Genomic DNA, 23,777 nt, shown 5'->3' with positions numbered 1-23,777 from the left:
AGTAGCTAATATCAGCGGCGATATGCAAATGTTCGCATCCACATTGCGATCACAGCCTAACATAAGGATGAACCACTTCCCCATACTCACATCCATATACTTTAGCAATATAGCGAAATAATCGGTAACATCGAGTAACATCGGACCCATAGTCACACTTAAGACAGGTCAGACCTCACTCAGGAACTGCTTACTTCAGCGCACGCTATGAGGCCACAGGCTGCGTATGGTATCGCAGTGGCTAGTTTATGCACGCCCCTGCAATGCCGTTGAAACGCACAGGCATGCCTGATTTTGCCTGACTCCCCCCCCTGTCACCACCCACAAGCAGTACTTCCTGTCAATCACACTGCTTAGCCTCTGCGATCGCACCCCCGATCGCAGTGGGCGGTTTGCGCACATGCACTGCGATGCATTTGCAGAGTGCAAGAATCAGCCAATTGCACACGTATTAGCAACTGCGATCGTTGCTGAATCAGGCCCACAGTTGTTTGCAGAGATAACAGCAGGGCTGAATCCTAGCGCAGATCGACCCATTTCTCATTTGCACTGATCCTCTGCAAATAACAGTTTATCAATATTTTTTTTACCAAGTTAATAAAAGCACAGTATGTTCTCCAGATCTCCTCCATAAACAATCCAGGGCACTCGAATTAGAGGGAGAATGAGGTTATGAAACTTACATGTCTGATGTGCGTGGCACTTGCTAGAAATACATATTCTACCCGGTATACGTTTATGATGCCGTCGGTCACAATGCCGACCGCCGGCATCTAGACTACATAATCCCGGCGAGGGTTAACTAACCTACGCCGGGAGACCAGCGCCCGGCATCCTGCCCGAAGAGCGCGGACAGCCGAGGGAGGACAGCCGTTAGGGTTAGGTTTAGGGTTCCCGGGGGGGACTTAAGGTTAGGCACCCCCCACGGGAGGTTAGGTTTAGTCTAGGAGGAGGGAGGGTTAGGGTTAGGTACCCCCGGGGGAAGGTTAGGGTTAGGCACCCCACCGGAGGACTTAGGTTTAGGTGGCGGGGACAGGGGAGGATAGGTTTAGGCACTTAGTGGGGGGATTAGGGTTAGGCACAGGGGGGGGTTAGGGTTTGGCACCCTAAAGAAGGGTTAGGGTTAGTGGGTAGAGTTAGGTTAGTAAGTACTTACCTTCTAGATGATCGGGATTTCCTTCCATGTCGGGCTGGCGCTGCCATGCGGCCGACGGTGTATCATACCGAATCCATTCTACCCATTGGCTTATATATAATGGATGCAGGGTGTGCGGGGCACAGGGGCCATGGGCGAGGGCCCACACCACACACCTGCACCCATTCACCATACTTACCTCTCCCTCTGCGCCACAGATATCATCGGGAACATGATGCTGGTGCCATGTTTACCAAGATCTGTGCATGCGCATGAAAGAGGAAAATGACATCTGCGCAATAGACTGGCAAGTGCCAGTGAGAGAGTGGGCGGTCTCCATGGATACAGAATACGGATCCCCTATCTTTCGCCGCTGATTGTACCTGTTCTGATTAGTACCATATCAGCAGTTGGGTTTTGCACGTTACAGAAGGACGTTCCTCAAAAGTAAAGATGGCTGGTTCGGCTTTGGCTCAGAGCTTCACATTTTTAATGCTGGTTAAACGCATGTAATTATGACTGACAATGGAATCCATTTTTTTCCAAAGACAGTCAATATCGGCATGCTTAATTGCTTATTAGCGCTTTTCCTTGCGCTCCAGCGCGTGGTATGAGCATTGCGCTGCGGACAGGTTTTCTGATCACTCCATTCTCTAATCATTGTGCTAAACATAAGCTATTCAGATTGAGAACAAGGCAGCGATCGCCAATGTCAAAGATCTCGCAGGGGACATGGCTGCTTATCTAGTGCATGTCATCGGCATTTACATTTCTGTTTTTTAAGTGCAATCCAAATGTCAGTGGCTGCCCATAAATAAGCGTATTACATCCTACAAATAACCTAAGTAATAATGTATAAAATGGTAACACTGGAATTAGAGTATTTTCTTGTATTGAAACCTTTTCCAGGAAACATGGTATAAAATATCCTTTCATGGACATATTTGCTGAAAACCTAATTATGTAGCAACTCTGAGTGACGTGTACATGAATGGGATCTATTATCCTGAATAATATGCAAAGACTAGAGGAGTATTTAATGCAGTATCTACACCATCAGTTGTATCCTTATATAGATTCTTCCACGCCAGCGGGTATATTTACTAAAGATTTATTTTTTATATTCTGGGCCTGATTCAGAGCCGCTTGCTCTGAATCAGGGCCGTTTTTTTTTTTTTTAGAACGGCCTCCTGGCCGCTCGCATAGCGTGCGGCCATGATGATGGTCGCGATGGTCAAGACCATCGCGACCATCGGGCTTGCGACGAGACCCTTGTGGTAGGGTCTCGTGGCCGCAAGCCCCAGAGAGATTTCGGCTCTAACAGAGCCGGAATCTCTCCACTGACATCACTTGTGATGTCGGTGGGGCCGGCCCCAAACGGTAGGCGTTCTCATGGGAACGCCCCAGTTTGGGCAGCCACCCCCCTGGCTCGCCCACCAAAGGGGGCGTGCTGTCACTCAACATCGACAGCACGCCCCCTTTGGTGCGAGACCCGGAGCGACGGATTGCCCGTCGCTGTCCGGGTCTCGCGCATGCGCACAACGGAGCCGGCTCTGTCGTGTGCATGCGCTCTGGGCCACCATCGACCCGGTTGCAAGCGCTCAGTGCTTGCGACCGGGTCAGAATCAGGCCCTCTGTTCGATTTGCCATTCGATTTTGGTTCAATTTCCATTCAATTTTAATATTGGAGATTTACTAAAGTCAAAATCGAATGTCAAATCGACCAGAAAACGTAATTTCACTCAAAATTAGGCAAAACATCAATCTTTTCCCATAGTCATATATAGGATCGCTTCATTCACTAACATTCGATTTGCAAATCGAACGTAAATCGAGCTCAAAATCGAACTTCATATTCCCAAATGAATAGAATAATGAGAGACAGTCGATTTGAGCTTCTAAACACCATTCTATTGGCTGGAAATTGATTTTAATGCCTTTAATAGTTCCCAAAATCATGTGGGGCAGTCTGGCTGTAGGAATAATGGCTGCTCGAGGCTATGCTATGCTGTGCACCTACCTGCGGTATCAGGGGCATAACTACCTCTTTGGGGGGCCCATAGCATAGGTGCACACAGCCCCCCCATGGTGGGGTTCAGCTAATGTTTAAAAAAAAATTATATGTATATACACATGTAGACAGTATATACATCCATATAAATGTATATATATATATATACATATATATATATATACATGTAAATGTATATAAACATATATATACGTGTGTGTATATATATAAAACATTCTTTAGAGGCGGCACTCGGACAACTTATAGTAGAAACACCACAAAGACCTATAGTTACATCAACGTTTTAGAACTTTTAATGTTCGCTCGTCCTCACGTACAACTGAGTAAATATCGGCATTGCGTACATCTCTGGATCAGCCCATAATACCGTGTCTGCGCTGGAGTGCCGGAATAGCAACAGCACAGATATACTTCCCAATGACAGGGTTAGCTGTAGACAGCTATAAAGCTTTAAATCCAGGGTTAGGGCCGGCAGCAGACATAAAATAATGACGGGACCTAACTCAGCTGTAGAAGAGCAGCAATGTCCCCCATTGGTGCGCATTACGATAATTATTCAGAGCTGGGTATGGCCACGCCCTCAAGATTGGCCACACCCCCGCGTAAACAGCATGGCCTGACGAAACTCTCGTAATGCCATTATATATAGCTAGTGCCATTAGCACATTTGATCCCCACTCTCCGTCAGTTCTACGCTGGCCATTATACTGTTCCTACAATAAAAGGAAGTGTGATTCTTACAGTCTTTAGGCAAGGTGGCTTGCAATTTTTTGGCTGTGGATCTATGGCCGGACGGATGTAAGATAGCTGCGGCTGGCAAATCCTGGCTAATGCAGTCTAGTATGGATTCTAGAGGAGATACTGCAGAGTTGGTCTGGAGATGTGGATAGGTGCCAAACAAGTCTCTGCTTGACGCGTTTGGCTGGGGCATTCTCCAGCCAGTTTCTTCAGAAGCAATATGACTATATTAGTATATTATCATGCCTATGAACACAAGAGTATCTGTTTTAATTCAGTGATGTTCCTTATGGAACATTTTCCTTAACATACAATTTTATTAGATATTGAATATTGCTCTTAATAGCTGCACCATTATATTTATTCAATTTGTATATTTTTGTACCAACAGATTATAGTGTTCCTAACCTGCTGCCGTCCTGCTCTGTAAAGCAGGTGCCTGTGACCAATACTGTTGTCTATATTTTTCTTCTATACTGTTTAATTCAGCTACTCGTTTATTATTTCCATCTCAAATTTTTTTTACAATTGGACAATGTACTGTATTTTCTTTTTGCAGCCCTTCTCCTCAAAATTACAAAAATTTACTGACCTTCCAGTTTGCCGTCAGGCAATTTAACAGCAATTCTCTCATGTTACCTAATATAACACTAGGATACCATGTGTATGACTCATGCTCTGATGGGAATAAGGCGATCAAAAGTGTATTACAGATATTATCAGGACCAGGACGTACGGTGCCTAATTATTCCTGTACAGAGCGGGGCAAGGTCATTGGCTTTATTGGAGATCATTATTCCATAACCACAGTACCAATAGCCCAATTATTAGGAGTGTATCGGTACTCCCAGGTGAGTAATATGTGGTTTCCCTAAAGTAACTGATAATGTTAGTGATCGTAATAAATATTTTGTCAGTCAATGTGGTTGAAGATATTATGTAATCTTTGGTGTGACAGGGAAGTTACATCCAGGGAAGTTAACAAGGCATCTACAAAAACTCTCACGTAAAGTAGAACGTCAGTGGCGAAAGTCTCGCACTCCAAGTGACTTCCTCACATATAAGTCTATCTACAACTCTTATCGTACTGCTCTGGACACTGCCAAGCAAATATATTTCCAATCTCTAATCTCTGCTCAAGCCTCTAACCCCAAGCGACTTTTTAATACATTTAAACTGCTTCTTACCCCTCCCTCACCCAAGCCACCTGCTACTATCTGTGCACAAGATCTTGCTTCCTATTTCAAGGACAAGATTGATAATATCCGAAATGAAATGTTATTCTCTTCCTCAGCTAGTGACCTACTCAATTCCCTACCTGAACCCTCTGGCACATTCTCTTCATTTGACCCCACAAATGAAGATGAAGTATCTACACTCTTCTCATCCTCCTACTCTATTACCTCTCCTCTAGATCCTATACCCTCACAAATTAGTAAAGCTCTGTCTCCTGTGCTCATCCCAACCCTAACTAAAATCTGTAATCTCTCTCTTTCTACTGGCATCTTTCCATCACTGTTCAAGCATGCAGTGATTACTCCCATTCTGAAAAAACAAAATTCTGACCCTAACACTCTCTCTAATTACCGTCCTATCTCCCAGCTCCCATGCCCCTCCAAGCTACTGGAGAGACTTGTCTACACCTGCCTCACACACTTTCTTAACACCCACAACTTATTGGACCCACTTCAGTCTGGCTTCCGTTCCCAGCACTCCACAGAGACAGCACTGACTAAGGTAGTAAATGATTTGGTCACTGCCAAGGCTAAAGGCCATTACTCACTTCTAATTCTTCTAGATCTCTCTGCTGCTTTTGACACTGTTGACCACTCTCTTCTCGTACAAACATTACAATCCCTAGGTCTTAAGGACACAGCCCTTTCTTGGTTCTCTCCCTACCTATCTGATCGCTCTTTTTCTGTTCGTTTTTCTGATTCTGCCTCCTCTTCGCTACCTCTATCAGTTGGAGTACCGCAAGGCTCTGTCTTAGGTCCTTTGCTATTCTCAATCTATACCACCTCTCTTGGCAAACTAATCCGCTCTTTTGGATTTCAGTACCATCTGTATGCGGATGATACTCAAATCTACCTATCCTCTCCAGATTTATCACCATCTGTATTGGTCCGTGTCACTGAATGTATTTCTGCCATTTCATCTTGGATGTCATCTCGCTACCTGAAACTTAATATTTCTAAAACAGAATTAATTATATTTCCACCGGCCAATAACAGTTACCAATCTGATCTCTTTATCACTGTTGATAACTCAACAATCCACCCCACCCCACGAGCTCGCTGCCTTGGTGTCATCCTTGATTCTGAATTGTCCTTTGTTCCCCACATTCAATCTGTCTCAAAATCATGTTACATACATCTAAAAAACATATACAAAATTCGACCATATCTCACACAAGACACTGCAAAAACTCTAATCCATGCACTCATTATTTCCCGCATTGACTATTGCAATAGTCTCCTTACTGGTCTTCCCAAAAACAGGCTATCGCCATTACAATCCATTATGAATGCAGCTGCGAGGCTTATCTTCCTTGCCAAACGTTCATCGTCTGCTGCCCCGCTCTGTCAGTCCCTCCATTGGTTGCCAGTTTTCTACCGTATTCAATACAAAATACTGTTACTTACACATAAGACCATTAACCGAATTACACCAACATACATCTCTTCACTCATCTCAAAATATCTCCCAACCCGACCTCTCCACTCAGCACAAGAACTGCGTCTCTCATCCCCACGCATTACTTGCTCCCATTTACGGTTACAGGACTTTCTTCGGGCTGCACCCACTCTATGGAATGCCTTACCACACACAATAAGACTTACCTCTACTCTTCAATCCTTCAAGCGTTCCCTGAAAACTCACCTCTTCAGACAAGCTTATCAGATTCCAGAACCGACCACATAACCTTCATAGCTTCCATGTCTTATCACATCCCCTCTCACAGTCCACACATAACCTCACATATTGTGTTTCTTTCACATACTCCTGACATTTTGCCGACATTCCTGTGTGACTGGATCATGCAGCCCACCAAGAAACTCTGCATTCTGGCCAGACCAAATTGCAATATATATAGCACCTATCCTTGTGTATCAATGCCTGTTTCCCTATAGATTGTAAGCTTGCAAGCAGGGCCCTCTTACCTCTATGTCTGTCTGTTATTACCCTGTTTTGTTCTATCAATGTTTCCAATTGTAAAGCGCAACGGATTATGCTGCGCTATATAAGAAACTGTTAATAAATAAATAATAAATCCAGGGCCGGATTAAGGATCACATATTAGGAAGTGTTAAAGAGCCTATACTGAGAAGGGGCAGGAGCTGTGACCAGTGCTGTGTGGACGGATGGGCTATAAAATGTTTTGAAATTTGGAGCACAAATATCTTTAATTTTTTTTTTTTTTTTATATTGTTTAAAATAGCAAATTCTATAAAAAAAAGTCCGCTATAACAACAAATGTCACAAAAGTATAGTACATAATAAATGACTGATGGCTTTATACTCATCTCTAGTAGAGTTCTTTAGTTATTACTTAGCAGACCAAGTTATCTTCTAAGATGTCATCTTTTGATTATTGTTTTAAAACAGTAATTTATTTAGGAAAATGTATTTATAGCAACAAATAAAAGTACGTCAAAAATAAAAAAATTAGGGGTGAGCGGGTTCGGTTTTACTCGGTTTTACTCGGATCTTTTTATTGGCTATCGCCGAACACGTGTTTTGGATAGCGAATAAAATCGAGCCAAATTTGCGGTAAAGTGGCGATAAGAACCGAGTAAAACCGAGTAAAACCGAACCCGCTCACCCCTAAAAAAAATGTGTATAACCTCAAAGTGTATTTTTCAACAACTTTTTGCTTGAACTTATAATAAAAGTATCTGTGGGAAGAAGATCATGAATATTGTGGCCAGGTGTATGATCCAGTATCCTCCCGGGCCCATATAGAGAAATGTGTCGGGGGGTCTGTGATGCCATTCCATCAGCTTGAGACAGAGCCGTAACTAGATTTTTTGGTGCCCTGTACCAGAGAGAGCATTGGCGCCCACCCTCCATTTTTTAAATAGGGCCATAAGATAGTGCACCTGAGAAAGGGCCATGGCTTCATGGGGAAGGGCCAGGGAAGAGATGGGGTACTCCTTGGGCAACCAGGAGATGCTGGGGATAAAAGAAGAGGAAGCTACAAGTATGAATAATAATAAACAGGTAAATTGAGAGGCCCAAACAGCGCCTCCTGCCCTGCGGTGCCCTGTGCCATGGCACAAGTCGCACTACCCTAGTTACGGCCCTGGCTTGAGGCCCCTTCTGTGGTATACTGATCATGGGTAGGGTGGAGAGGTGTTGCCATGTCCCCCACACCCCCAGGCCACATAGTGTGTATACCCCCTACAGTGGCAATTATCTCACCACAGAACATGACCAAAGATTGTGAATTATGCCAAGAACCCAAAAAGTTCTTTACAGTGTTTCTATAGCAGTCCAATTTTTTATTGTAAAATATCCATTGCTGTAGAATTTAATTTCTCTTGTAGATCAGCTATGGCGCAACCCATGCGTTAGGCAACAGACTATTTTATCCGACTTTTTTCAAAACTCTTCAAAATCATCAAACAATTTATTCAATGCTGTCTAACATTTTAGAATATTTCGGGTGGACATGGATTGGCATTTTAGCCTCCAGTGATGACAGCGGAGAGACAGAGGCTGAACTGCTGAGAAATTATTTGTCCAAAAAGGGCATCGGTGTCGCTTTCACCATAAAAATGAATTGTGATCAAAGCAGCAACGAGGGCTGGACAAAGAGAAGGAATGCTGAAATAATTAGACAATCGACTGCCAAGGTCGTTGTACTTTGTGGGACCTTTTCTCAGGTTTTCATAAATTGTCTACGAGAAATGTACGACATGCTCATTGACAGGACCATAGTCCTGAATCCTAATTGGGCAAGTAACAAGTTTCTCATGGACCTGTTTGTCAATATATTTAATGGTAGTTTGGTATTTGACTATGTACCAATACATGTGCCAGATATCTTTAAGAATATGAAACCTGAAAATTACCCTGAAAATAAAATGCTGGAACATATTTATATGTTATACTATCATTGCTACTCAACATACCAATCAACATCCCATTATTATAGCTCCATATACAACATAAGCCTTCATAAATGTTCTGCGAAGGAGGTTATTGGACGATTACGTAATTTTAACTACGTAGGAATTTTCCCGCGTGTGTTTTTGGCAGTTTACCTTACTACTCATGCTTTAAATAATATGCACTTATTATTGCACGTGAAACATCAAAAAGTGGAAACGAACACCTATTTTATTAAACAACAGGTAGCAAAAATGTATTTAAGAAATTACTGTCTCCAACTGTTTGCACTATAGTGTCAAAAGGTATTGTGCAACAAGTTAAAATGTGTTACAATACCTGTAGTACCTTTGTGTAGGCCTTTAATTTTAGATGTATGTATTGTTTTTTAGGAAAATTGCTATCTTGGGTTGGCATAGATAGTATGGGTAAGGTATGACATGAGATTTCTGATCAATAAGGGAATTTCAGGACAGAGGCCCTCATTCAGAGCCGTACGCTCTGAGCAGAGCGCACGCTCTGAATGAGGGCCGGCCTCCATGAAAATGGAGCGTCCTCCTGGACGCTCGTATAGCTGTGGGTCACCACCCACAGCCTATACGAGCGTGCATTTTGATGGCCTTGATGGTCGTGACCATCGCGACCATCGCCACTGCGAGCCGGAGCCTGCGGTTGAGGTTTTCAACCGCAAGCTCCGGAGTGATTTTGGCTCTATCAGAGCCAAAATCACTCCCACTGACATCACTAATGATGTCAGTGGGCCGGCTTCTGACGGGAGGCGTTCCTGTGGGAACGCCCCCGGCAGGGAGGCACGCCCCCCGGCACGCCTACCAAAGGGGGCGTGCTGTCAATCAACATCGACAGCACGCCCCCTTTGATCAGACACAACGAGCGAAGGACTTTCCTTCGCTCGTCGCGTCTGGCGCATGCGCATGACGGAGCTCCCTCCGTCGTGCGCATGCTCAGTCCAGAACATCGACCCACTTGCGAGCGGACAGCCGCTCGCCAGTGGGTCTGAATCAGGCCCAGAATACCAGCAATAGTGAGGATTACAGTGGCTAGGAACCGGTACACACTAGTGCGTGGATGTTTTGAGATGATATATAGCAGCTGCTGTAGTCAAATAGATCTTAAGGTGCATATACACTAGACGATATATTTTGCACGATTTACACATTTTCGATGCATCGGAACGCCAAATGGTGTAAAATATGTCCAAATCGTAAGTGTCTACTCACAATAACGATGCCAATGCGCATCCCCGCGAGTCATCTTCAGATCTTGACTACAGCAGGCAAGATCTGCCAATCTGGTTAACGAGATTAAGGTCGTTTGTCAGATCGTTTGTCAGGTTGGACAGTTTATGCACTATATCGTTTGTCTGGGAGTGCAGGGGAGTTGCCAGGGGGAGTTCAAGGAAAATCGTTGATGACATTGCATCTTTTGCGAGTCGTCTAGCGTGTACGCACCTTTAAGCTGGGTACACACTGTTCGATATATAGTACAATATATCATTCTGACGCGGATTGTAATGATATATCGTACACACTATGCGATGTGTATGAAATATTGTTGCAATCCACGTTCATGATGGTCGTTCTTTGCATCGTCCCATCTGCTGTCCTGCATGGCTGATGGGATGATGCAATGAACGGCGCGATGTAGTTACATACATCGTGGAGGCGGCAGGGCGGGTGGGCGAGACCTAGTCAGTGAGACTACTTCCCCAGCCAATAGACTAGATGGCGCCAGTAAGGTGACTGTAGCTCCACCCCCAGATCACAGCACCCTGGGCAATAGCCCCGCCAGAGCGCCTTATGATCCGCCTCTGGGTGTGTCATTAACATTTATAAAAACCTGCAGCATATTAATTGGAGTATTGGGGTGTAAAATACATTATCCAGCTACATAGCACCATGTGGTGCCATTAATATTTGTAAAAACCTGCAGCAAATTAATTAGAGTGTAAAATATTATCCAGCTACAAAACACGGTGTGGTGTGTCATTAATAATTGTACAAACCAGCAGTAAATTAATTAGGGTATTGGGGTGCAGCACATTATCCAGCTTCAAAGCACTGTGTGGCGTGTCATTAATATTTGTGAACAAAATTATTGGAGTATTTGGTGGTGTAATATTTATATATTATATTTTATTTAATATATTATAAAATATATAAAAGCATTCAGAGGCAGAAAATTAAGGACCAAGGTACACCATCTCCATTGTCAGAAAGTCACAGATACTGAAAGGCGGAAAGCCTTCTTACAGACCCCATCCACCAAGAAATAATCAGGGGCGGTACTAGCGGCGGTGCAGCCGGCCGGTGCATTGGCCTGGCCCCGCCTTAATGAAGGGGCCTGGTGCTGACAGCATTATCAGCAGGTACTACTAAAGAGTCAGACTGACTCACTGTAGTACACTGCTGCACTGCAGGCTGTATTGAAGAGGGAGGAGATGGTACCAGCTCTTCCTTGCTGAGGTCACAAGGCGGTCCTGCTGTTGCCACCAGGGATCTGATGTCATAATCTTGTGACTGTCACTGAAGCGACAGAGGAGAGAAGTGCCCATTTTAGTTACCTACATGCCGAACAGGGCCCGGAGGCTTAAGCACCCACCTCCCCTACACACAGCGCTTGCCAGGTACAGATTGGCAAGTGGCTGGGTCAGACATTTTTAAATTCGGGGTGGCTGGCCCTTCCCCATGGACCAGCCACCCAATATGTTTGCAGCCATAAGCTGATCTGATCCTCCCGACCCCAGCTGCTCCCAGTCCGTACCCGTGACACCTCTTGATGCCGCGACATACACACAGGAATCAGTATGTAATACCGCCGGGTGCGCCGGGCTCCTGGCGTAGGTCTAATGACAGGCGTCGGGATTTCGACGTAGTACCTTGTTGGGATTAGACAGTCGGGAAGCCGGCGGTTGGCATTTGGACCGTCGGCATCCCGACTGCATACCTGCACACAGTGCATTGCACCTGATGCATTCCTTGGAGCATCGCTCCGCTGAGTCAGCTCCATAAATCAGCCGATCTGTGTTGGCAGCTTCAGCAGTCAAGGCTCCAGCTCCAGGATCCTTGAACAAGGGAGACATTCATCATCGCAAGCTGATACCCCAGCACAGAAGTAGATTCTGGGGTTACACTTACCACTGCCCGGCATTTAACCTGTCGACACTACAATGTCAACACATGGGTTTTTTTTTCATGATTTTTAGGGTTAGGTCTACGTTTACCCCACTCTATATAACAATAACATTGCTTAATTCATTAGACATTCTAAGTTACCTGCCTATTGCGCACAATATTATGCTCTTGCTTCATTTAATTTGTTTAAAGTTACATCGCTATTTGAAGAATATTACATTTTCATTTCAAGACGGATCACATCTGGGTTTTGATGACAATGGAGAATTTGTCAGTCCTTATCGTATATTAAATTGGATGATGACAGGAAATATGAAACTGGTGATTAGAGATGTTGGTGATCTAATTCCATCCGCGGAGGAAGACCAGCAGCTTTTCATCAACGAAAGTGCAATAATATGGAAGCACGGTGACAGTAAGGTTAGCTGCAGCCATTGTCTACTGAATAGTTATGTAATACGTACATGAGGTTTCTGGTTCTTATCCTTTGTGACTGAACGGCACCAGTTTGGTTCCTAAAATATGTTCTTGCACTTCCTTGCAAAATATGTTGAAATTGTTATACCAGAAAAACATATATACTTTACATACATCTTCAACTTAAAACTTAACCATAGACTCAATTCTCAGTAACTGTTTCTTACTAGTAAAAATATTCTTTAGGCTCTTTAACGTCAAAGGTAACCACTGGAATTTAGGCAGTTTCTGGCAGTATGCAATCGGGAAGCCGGCTGACATTATACCGACAGCCGGCTTCCCGACTGTCATATCCCTGCGAGGGTGAAATGACCGGCGTCTAGATGTAGCCGTCCGGCATTTCCCCCAACGCCGGGAGACCGGCGCCCGGCTTCCCGACCGAAGTGATGCCGCGGAGGGGGTTAGGTTTAGAGGTCCCGGGGTGGACTTAGGGTTAGGCACCCCCCTGGAGGTTAGGGTTAGGCTAGGGGGAGGGAGGGTTAGGGTTAGGCACCCCCGGGGGGGACTTAGGGTTAGGCACCTCCCTGGGGGACTTAGGTTTAGGCGGCGGGGAAGGGGGGATTAGGGTTAGGCACTGGGGGGAAGGTTAGGGTTAGGCACCCCTAAGGAGGGTTAGGGTTAGGGGGGTTTGGTTAGTTCATACTTACCTGGGGACGATCGGTATTTTCAGCCGTGTCGCCCTGCCGCTGTTGGGATTTGAACCGCCGGACTTGTGTCCGGCGGTAATTCGTATGTATTCCTTTCTGGCCTTTGTAAAATTATCTGCAATGCTGTCTTTGCCAGGTGTGGAAATGATATAATATGCTATTTGTGCGCAAACTAGTAAATGGAACTGTCATCTGCAAGGTCACCTCAGTACACAGCTGCTCCGCCAAAAGTTGGGGTACAAAGTTAAAAACTAGCGAACTTGACTCTGGGGGGGTCCCCAAGTATGCCCCAGGTGTTTTTTGGATTGCAGGTACTTGCGGAAGGTGGATTTTTCACATTTTTTTCAACTTCACTTTAGCAACTTTTAAATATGCAGACCCCATTTTTAAGTACCCCAAATTTGCTGGGAATAGTTATTTTAACCAAAAAAACTTGCTAAATACTATTTTTCACCACTTACAGAAAAATGCAAAACGGCACCTATTGAGCCTGTTTAAAAACCCCAAATACCTTCAGCAGGGCTTTTCGGGGGTACCCGTAGTGATCCCCCATGTCCATGCATCTTTTGGGGGGTGTCAGGCTGATTTCCCCAAATCTGACAGTACTTTCCACCTGTTTCAGTTTCGTCGGGTGCAGTTTTCGCCTACTTTCAAATTGAATATGAGGATACGCGTGCACGTGCGCAATACTTTTCCGCCTGCAAAACAGGCGAAGTAGGCAAAAAGTATGGGCCGCGAAAAAGTATTGCGGCTTGGCTCAAATTGAATACGGGCCTAAATGGTATCGAGTTTGAAGTGAAGTTGTTCACAGTTTCCACCATATCCATTTTCAGTTGGACCCCGGATCCCACCAGTGGGTGTATCTCAGTTTTATATGGCATTTTCAGACACCAGGATGTGGATGTCCACTTGTGACAGAATGGGTCTCTCCTACTGTCCTGCATTCTGAGGAAAGGGATAAACCCTCTGTAGCCAGGGAGGAACCACACCATTACCTCAATTAAGACCAGCTAAGGTATAAAAACCTGGTAACCTTAGTCAGTCAGTGGTAATGAGAGGGAGAGATTGCACCTTTAGCAGCTCTCTCTATGCTGGGCAAACTGTGCTGTGGATACTCTGCTCATTTGAAGTACTGACTCATGTAAGCTTATTGTTCCTAAACTGTGTTTGCCTTGTGTAAGAAGCCATTACACTTGTTCTGCCTTTTCAAGCCTGGAATAAAAGATTACTTGTTTGCAACGAGACGCAGTTATGAGACCGACGGTCTCAATCCCGACAGCGGAAACCCGTCCCAAAATACCGACTCCTATCTTAATCCCGACGCTAAAAGCCGAGGATACCTTCCTGAATGAAGGTAAATTCCGGGCACCCTTAGCGTTAGACATGGGGGGGGGGGGGGGCGGGGGGGAAGAGTTAGGCTTAGGGAGTCTAGCATAGTTAGGGTTAGGTTTTGGGGGGGAGATTAGGGTTAGGCACCCCTAGGGGGGAGGATTAGGGTTAGGCAACCCCAGGGAGAGGTTAGGGTTAGGCACCCCCCAGAGGGTTAGGTTTAGGGAGCGGTAAGAGGGGGTTAGGCACCCCTGGAGGGAGGTTAGGGTTAGGCACTAGAGGGGGGAGGTTAGGGTTAGGAACCACTGAGGGAGGGTTATAGGGGAGACAGGGGAGGGTTAGGGTACTTATCTGCCCCAGTCGGGATCTTAATCCTGTCGGGCATCCGCTGTCGGGATTTCAACAGCTGCCGGTATTTCAATCCCATTCCATTTGCAACATCTCAGTCTCCCATTGGTCGTCTGGACTTACCCGCTACACCACCTATAATTATGATAGGTGGACAATTGCGTGATTTTGCTCTTTCATTTTATACTTTTAGGAATGCCCTCTAGTCTGTAGTTTAGAAATGTTAACACAAATATTTTCAAATTATGGGCAAATTACTATTTGTCTCAATCTCAGATTCCAGACTCTCGCTGCTCAGAGAAGTGTTTACCTGGGAGCAGGAAGATCCCCAGACCTGGAATATATCCCTGCTGCTATGACTGCGTTCCCTGTTCTGAGGGAGAAATATCCAATACAACTGGTACATTGTATGCACTATATAAATATGTATAACTGTCACATGTAATAATAAAAATACTGTATGTCCATAGGTTTTCCATTATAATAGTACTGTAAGAATTTTGCAAATATTTATATAATGATGGTGAAATCATGAAGACTGGACACTTCTATACTTAGTGAATGAAAAAAGATGTCGCTGATAAACGGGTGGTTGGCGGGTCGCCCGTACACTCATGCAGATGCACCGATATATCATTCAGATGTATCAGCATTGGCTGTGCTGCAGGGCCAACTTGTTATGTCTTTGAATTATGTAGTTCACAGACATATCGGGCGTACACACCCCACCAATGCACTTGCGATATATCGCTCGTCGATAGAAGGAGCGCCATATCACCAGGTGTGTACCCAGCTTTAGGCATTAAATGAATAAGAAATAAAAAGGGTCAGGCTAATTGGGACAATAAGGCATTCTTGAAAACCAACATGTTATTTATTTTAACCCCAAACGGTTCTCATCAACATGTTTGCCATGGATCATCACATTTAGGGACGGATTCTGCGACTGAGGCAGATGTGCAAGCAGCATCATCTATTGGCGGTCACCCGTTTGCGACTTTTTGCAAAATCCTTCCCTTGTGTACGTCCGTGCGGGAAAATGTGCAAGGACTGAGGCACCCACTTTTAGCGTCCATGCACTCTGTAATACCGATTGTTGCATCCTTATACGACACCATCCGTTGCTCCATCAAAACTTGCACCAGACCAATTGCAGGGACAGTTTCTCTGTCTGACCACGGCCTCCTATGCTTGCGTCTGGAAACGCGGCCACTTACTTGCATTGCACATCCACGACATTCCCATAACACGCCCACTGAGCGGACCATTCTTATGGGCATTTCAAGCCTCCTCACGTCACCACCTACAGACGCCAATCACTTTTCCACAAGAAAAAAAGAAAGAAAATGAACTATGATTCAGTTGTGCCCTCCTAAGTTTGACAATTAAAATCAGCAAATTTTATAAAAAAATGTATCAGCCGTTTATTAATCAATTATTTTTGCAAGATACACAAAAATAGAAAGATGTGCGAGAAAGTAAAGAAAAATATTGTTTAAAATGACTAGAGGACTCTTTACATTCCTTGATATATGATAAATTATTAATTGTTCCCCTTTTTCTATAAATAACCAAATTCAAATAATTGATTCCTTTATCAAAATATGTTCCAAGACATAACATTTTTTATTCTGCATTCACAATCAAAAAAATTTAGCATGCGTGAAAATATGAAAATATTTAACATGCATTAGTAACGATTCCAATAAAATTGTAGATCTAAGTTTATAAGTCCTGTTAGTAATAAAATTACTTATTTTACAAATGAAAAATGGGGGATACCATTTTTGCTTTAATTGCCCAGGATGTAAAAACCAAAAAAACAGAACAAAAATAGCTAAGGATTTTAAATCTAATCATACAAACAAAAAGTATGAAATAAAAGACCACATTACTTGGAAAACAGAAGGCACCATTTATCTTCTAGAATGCCTGTATGGTTACTAATATGTTGGACAAACAAAACGAAAAATAAAGACAAGAGTTGCCAAACATATATAGCATCTTAAAAATGGATTAAACAAACATAGGGTCTCATTCAGACCAGGTCGCAAGCGGCGATGCGCTCGCAACCATGTCGATGGTTGGCCCTGCGCACGCGCAGCGGCCGCACTGCGCGTGCGCAAGCCCCGGGGCGAGAGAGAAACTCTCTCACTCCGGAGCTCTCTACAAAAGGGGCGGCTGTCGATGTTGATCGACAGCTCGCCCCGTTTTGTAGGTGGGGCGGGGGGGGTGGTTTCACAAATGGAGGCGTTCCTTAAGGAACACCTGCCGTTTTGTGGGCGGCCGCACTGACATCATCAGTGATGTCAGTGGGGAGCTTCCTGCTCGATCAGAGCAGGAAACTCCCTGGGGCTTGCGGTTGCCGAGACCCAACCTTAGGGTCTCGTCACAAGCCCCGATGGTCACGATGGTGTTCACCATCGTGATCATCAACCTGGTCGGTCGCTAAGCTGTGGGTGGTAACCCACCACTTAGCTAGCGACCAGGAGGTCACACTAGAAAAAAAAGAAGCGGCCGCCCTCATTCAGAGAGAGTGATCGCTTCTTGCGACCGGCTCTGAATGAGGGCCATAGTGTGTCACAACATTTCTGGGACGACATAATAAAAACCCTAAAGGCCTCAAGTTCATATGTATACAAAAACAGTAACTGCCCGTTGGAGAGGAGGGTTTATAGTGACAGACCTTAAAAAAAAATGAAACAAAATGGATCTATAATTTACAAACTTTGAGACCATATGGTCTAAATATAGATATAGAAGTCAACACTTTTTTTTATAAAACTTTTATTACATATTTTACATACATTATTTACACTTTTATTCATTCATTCATTCCACTTTTTAAAGGCACACAATTTAAACTAAAGTTTTTTTTTTAAATCTTTTCATTGAAACATAGAGTTTCAATCAAGTATGCAGGAATAATTGTGCACTGTTGCTATTTTGCATTTAGTGTAACTGCACCACAATTTTTTGGGGTCTTTTTTTTAAATATAATTGACATTTCATTGTTTGCTAGCTAAGGATCTGCAAATAAGAGAAGCTGCCTTATCTCTATACTCTTCATGTCTGATGTCTGATGTTAATTGCATGGTATAGTGTGGTATATTTATAGTGTGGTATATTTATGACATTGAAATTTCCAGGCTGAATAATTTGTGTAATTTTATAAGATCTTTAAGTTTTATCCAATATCTTTACCCCTAAGCTTTTTCTAAATCCACCTTGAGAGAAATACTGAAATTTTATATGGTATTTCCTGTATGTATATATACCGTAACAGATCCAATATATTTCTATTAAAAAAAAAAAAGATTGCAATGACTATTAAAATATTTAAACAGAGAAAAAAGGAAAATATACAGCACATATAAACAATAAAAGGAAAAAACAATAATTAATTATATTCCAATGCACTCAATTCTTTAAAAACAATATCAAAGTACACTTTATTAGAACAAAAAAATACACAACACATATAGAACAATTAATATAAAAAATAAATTGTAATAACCTGTGGTTATCATTCTACCAATACAAAATAACAACAAGGCAAAGGATCAGTACTCCTGTGAAAAGTACTTCAAGTCCATCATTAGGATCATTTGGAATCTGCCCCACTATCAATGCAGTTAATAAACCACAGATATTATAATTTAATAAGTAGCTGTGGATGAAATACTGTCCTCGGCACATTTTGTAGTAATTGCAAGATCCCAGTATGCCTCTTTAAGTTGTATATATTTGCCAAAAGCTGCTTTTGACTCTTTGGAGTAGATAAATAACTACTGTAGCAATAACTTTTGGTGTAGTAGTGTGCTGGATCTCCGACCTAGTCCAGCTGGTGGTCCCGAAGCATACGAGAGCTCATTACTTCACTGTACTCCAGAGATGAATTGCTGGCAATGAAGTACAGGAGTTGGTTAGCATGTACAAAGCAGCAGTGTCTTCGATTATCCAACCAAGTGAACCATAGCCCCACATTAGACTGATGCGTTTCGTCACGTGATGTGAATGTGATCAGTGTCTCATTTCTAGTATGTTCTTCATGGTCTAACCCTGATTAACAGGTACATATTGTTACAACCCAATTTTATACACAGAAAGGGTTTGAGTAAAGACAAAGTTTCAACGTAACAATAATACAACATATATGATATCTATAATAATAATAATAATAATAATAATAGAAATAAATATAAAACTTGAAAAATACAAAATATTAAAATGTAAATAAAATCTATGCCTGGCTGGATCCAGCTTACTAGAAAAAAGGGAGAGGCACCCCTTCAGTAAATTACAGATATAATGGCAAAAAAAACAATGTAGTATTAGTCACAAAAATGAGTTACATTCAGATGGGAAATATATTCCAATATTATAAAACTGACATGCTTGAGTAGTAATCACTTCTATTATCAAATATATTTTAGCACTGAATAAAAATGGGCACAATGTTAAAGTCTAAGGAGAGTTTTCATGTAAAAAATAGCACAGCTGCTTAAAACCAGATGAACCTTTATTTAATACCATTTTCACATATAACTATATAGGATATACAGTAATTCCTTCACAGAGTATTAGCCTATAAAGAGTAAACAATATTATTATTATTATTATTATTATTAACAACAACAACCATAAGAATATTATTATTATTATTATTATTATTATTATTATTATTAATAATAATAATAATAATAATAATAAAAATAATCATATTAATAATAACAACATAATATATGGACATACTAATTAGGGTATTTATATCTCATCTATTTATAAGGTTGCTTTGTGAACTCTTTTAATTTCTGCTGCGTGTTTGCTATGTTTAACTGAAGGCTGACATTTTACCCTGAGGGACATTAAACCAAGAGGAGTTTTAGAGTGTTTCCACTTTAAATATGCTGGTTTGGTTTCCCCTTTAATGTGTTCCAATTTCTTTTGCAAGCAACCAAATATTGACAAGTTTCATTGGGGTATATAAAGTTTGTGAGGAAGAGTAACTGCCTCAGTTTTTCACCCATCCTTTGTTGTGTGTTGTTTATTGGTTGTGCAAATGGTTGTAAAGAATGGTAGATTGGTTGTTTAAGTTAAGTCTTTGGCTTAGTGGGAGTGCTCTCCTTGCATGGGGGTATGTCGTGAACCAATTGTCCTGCACAGGAAATGGTTACACCACCTGAATGGGTGTTTTTTTTGTAAGTGGAGAGCAGAACACCAATGTTCTTTACTGCTGCCACCATTTAAAATGTATTATTTTGTCCATAAAATTTGACAACATTTTTAACGTTAGCACTGTTGTCCATGTTTTTATTCTTAATTGATACAGTATATGTGAAGAATAAACTTTGGAGGGCAACATGTAAAATACACCATTATTGATTTAATGAAAGTACAGTACACAAAACTGTGCCCAATATCAATAATAATAAAATTTTTAAAATTTTGCAATTTTGCAGACAGCGACAACTGCCTTAACTGCCTGGATGATGAATGGCCGAACAATAAAAGGGATTTGTGCATTCCAAAAAGTGAAGACTTTCTATCCTACACAAATGATGGGATCTCTGCAGTATTTATTTCTGCCTCAGTTTCTTTCTGCTTTATCACCCATCTAATATTGGCAATATTTATATCACATGGAGATACACCTATAGTAATAGCTAATAACAAGAACCTCAGCTTCCTTCTCCTGGTCTCCATCATGCTGAGCTTCCTCTGTATCTTCTTGTTCCTCGGTCGTCCTGTGGATGTCACCTGCAAGCTGCGTCAGGTCTCCTATGGGATCCTCTTCTCAGTAGCAGTCTCCTCTGTGTTGGCCAAGACTATAATGGTTTGCATTGCTTTCACAGCCACCAAACCCAGCAGTGTGTGGAGACAATGGATGGGAGCAACACTGCCCAATTGTGTTGTCTTTATTTGCTCATCTGCCCAAGTTATAATTTGTATTATCTGGTTATCTGTCTCTCCCCCCTTCCAGGAGCTGGACACACACTCCTACCAGGGACAGATAATCGTTCAGTGTAATGAGGGCTCAGTTATTGGGTTCTACTCGGTCCTGGGTTATATGGGGATTCTGGCAGCTGTGAGCTTTATTACAGCGTTTGTAGCACGGACATTACCGGACAGCTTTAATGAGGCCAAGTACATCACCTTCAGCATGCTGGTGTTCTGCAGTGTCTGGATTGCAATGATCCCGGCGTATCTGAGCACCAGAGGGAAACACATGGTGGCTGTGGAGATCTTTTCCATACTGACCACAAACGCTGGACTTTTAGGCTGTATATTCTTCCCCAAATGTTATATTATTTTATGCAGACCCGAACTTAATGATAAAATGTATCTGCTTCAAAACAGAAGCAGGTCATTGTGAAACTGTAGGCTGCACATAACTAAGCCAAACATTGAATTTGTAAGTATGTGAAAAATATATTATTAGCATAAATAAAGATGCAACTGTGATATGTTACACAAATTACAGACAAACTGAAAATTTTTGTGTCTAAATAAAGGAATATAGGATATTTTAAAGAATAATATAAAATTAAAGTGGGCAATGCGCTTTAAAAAAATGCAAATTTGCCCTTTAATTCATGTATAAGTGCCAAATCTCAGTGAAATGGACAAAGTGTTATAAAGTTTATAAACTAAAGCTCAACCCTCATCCTCATTTAGTCCACACCTAATGGTTAGATTCCTCCTGGCTCCCCACACAATTATATGCATAAGAAACAACACATAATGATTAAAATATATATTGGACATCAAGAAAAAGTATATATCAGAGATTAAATACTATATACAAAATTACGACAGTAAGATGATTAAAGAAGACCAAGTCCTATCACATGGTAACTTTTATGTCTTTGAGCAGCAATGGCTGGCAATGTAACTTATACCCCTTTTACACTGGAGCTAGAACCCGGGTTTTTGAAGGGTTAACCCGGGCAGCTCCCTGGTGTAAAAGGGGAGAGAGTTGGATTGCCGGGTCGAGTGACCCGGCAATCCAACCCAGGTAACTAGCAGGGTTTAACACGGGCGTAGCCCTTGAAACCCTGCTATGAGAACAGCGCACTCCGGGTCACGATGACCTGGAGTGCGCTGCTAGCCGGCCGATTGGTCCGGCTTCAGTGGCGCTTGGAGATGACGTCATCTCCAAGCGACCACTTTCACTCCGCAAAAGCCGGGTCTATGCAGACCCGACTGCGGTGTAAGCGGCGCTGACTCGGGAATATCCGATTCGGCGCCGGCAAAATTCCGGGTCTGATCCGGATAGGAACTTTGTTCCAGCTCCGGGTCAGACCCGGAATTTAGGTGGAAAAGGGGTATTAATGACTCCAACAGGGCAGAAGAAGTCTAGGTTCATATCACTGACAAACTAACCACCAGCTGGTATTGACAGAGAGAATACACATGAACACTCAGGGAACACATGACATCGGGGGCATACCTGAGAGCTTAAATATAAAACAAATTGGTATTCAGGTTGCAGCTTTATAAAATTATCAATTAAAAACAATCAAGGTTTTTACAAACTAATGACAATTACAGGTGATTGCCTCCAGGTGATAATAATGTTACAGTCTCACAAGCCAAGTTAATGAGTAACATTTACCAACAAAGTTTCATGGTTGGGCTGTACTTCCCATTCATGGTTAGAATGTTAAAACAAGGAAAGAACACACATTACTGGTACTAAAATAAGAGGAGATAATTCTCTGCATTTTTTTAAATCATGACTACTTTCTTCTCCCAACACATTCTCTATAAACTTTTAAATTTAATATACTTAATTAAAATGTTGTAATAATAATTCTGAGTGTGGAAATCATAAACCAATAAAAATCGTTAAAGGAATACCAATTATAGAAATAGAAATAATGTTCAAAACAATTTTACTAGTGCTGCATGTTCACCTCACTATCACAAATGAAATAATTAGCACCACCTGTGGATCTTTTAACATGTCTCAGCCAGTGATGAAAACATGTGTGTACCAACTAGGAGATCTGGAAAACATGTACTGTTAAGGCTGTACTGCTATGTGCAATCTATAGAGTTAATTATTAATACTGTTATCCAGGAGGTGCATAACGAATATGTCCATATAAGTCCAGGGCAGTGCTAGGTTCTGCTGCTGCTCCTGAGACTCCCGTTTTGCTCCCATGCTCTAGAATGGTGCCCACATGTGAAATAAAAACATTCAGCTCAGGCAGGATGGCTCTACTGCCACATCTAATGGCTTACTGTGATCGCTGGTCCTGTATATGCTGGAATTATGACACACAATACACTTTGTATGATGCATATTAATAACTGGTTAAGTGCTGATTATGCCCTCTTCATGGACTGGCCTCTAAAATCAAGCATTTGGAAACCTCCCTCTATAAATCCTGCACGAGAGCACACTGGACGATGTGGACGAATTGTTGTTGCAATTAGTTTAAAATCGTCAAATCATCCAATATATCTTCTTGTGTGTACCCAGCTTAAGGGTATTATATGGTGAGCCAGATCGGGAACCCTCTGCAGGGGCACATATTATATATATATATATATATACACATATATATTTATACAGTATATATATATATATACAGTATATACAAGCCTTGCAATAACATTCTGGGACAGTACTGTGTAGTACTGTACAACAGTTTCTGTTCAGCATTTTGCAGATCGCCGACTTGTTGTGAATATAATAATCCTGCACTTAAGAGTCAGTTCAGGCTGGGCTTAACTAAGGTAATTATAGATATACTTATCCAGTATCCTGTCCCAGATTCTTTAGAAAATGTGATGCA

At 42.3% G+C, this 23,777-nt stretch overlaps 1 protein-coding gene across 1 annotated transcript; it reads left to right on the top strand.

The window, feature by feature from the left end:
• The first annotated feature begins 8,527 nt into the window (after positions 1-8,527).
• Positions 8,528-21,346, top strand: LOC148442161 (vomeronasal type-2 receptor 26-like). The gene is made up of 4 exons (XM_088464158.1): positions 8,528-9,262; positions 12,362-12,589; positions 15,247-15,370; positions 20,433-21,346. Exons 1-4 carry the CDS (start codon positions 8,543-8,545, stop codon positions 21,344-21,346), a joined length of 1,986 nt encoding a protein of 661 aa, XP_088320284.1. The 5' UTR covers positions 8,528-8,542.
• The last annotated feature ends 2,431 nt before the right edge of the window (positions 21,347-23,777 follow it).

This window comes from Taudactylus pleione, unplaced genomic scaffold (genome assembly GCF_031769625.1).
Source record: "Taudactylus pleione unplaced genomic scaffold, aTauple2 ptg001598l, whole genome shotgun sequence".
Classification (NCBI taxonomy): Eukaryota; Metazoa; Chordata; class Amphibia; order Anura; family Myobatrachidae; genus Taudactylus; species Taudactylus pleione.
Note: the sequence above shows the minus strand (reverse complement) of the source record. Positions and strands in the feature narration are given on the sequence as shown.

What these genes read in the sequence shown, in the direction of transcription:
- LOC148442161 (XM_088464158.1), top strand. Translation starts at nt 8,543, where the DNA reads ATGCTGTCTAACATTTTAGAATATTTCGGGTGGACATGGATTGGCATT. An exon ending in CCTATTTTATTAAACAACAG is followed by an intron (nt 9,263 to 12,361) that starts GTAGCAAAAATG and finishes ATTTGTTTAAAG; the next exon opens with TTACATCGCTATTTGAAGAA. An exon ending in GGAAGCACGGTGACAGTAAG is followed by an intron (nt 12,590 to 15,246) that starts GTTAGCTGCAGC and finishes TCTCAATCTCAG; the next exon opens with ATTCCAGACTCTCGCTGCTC.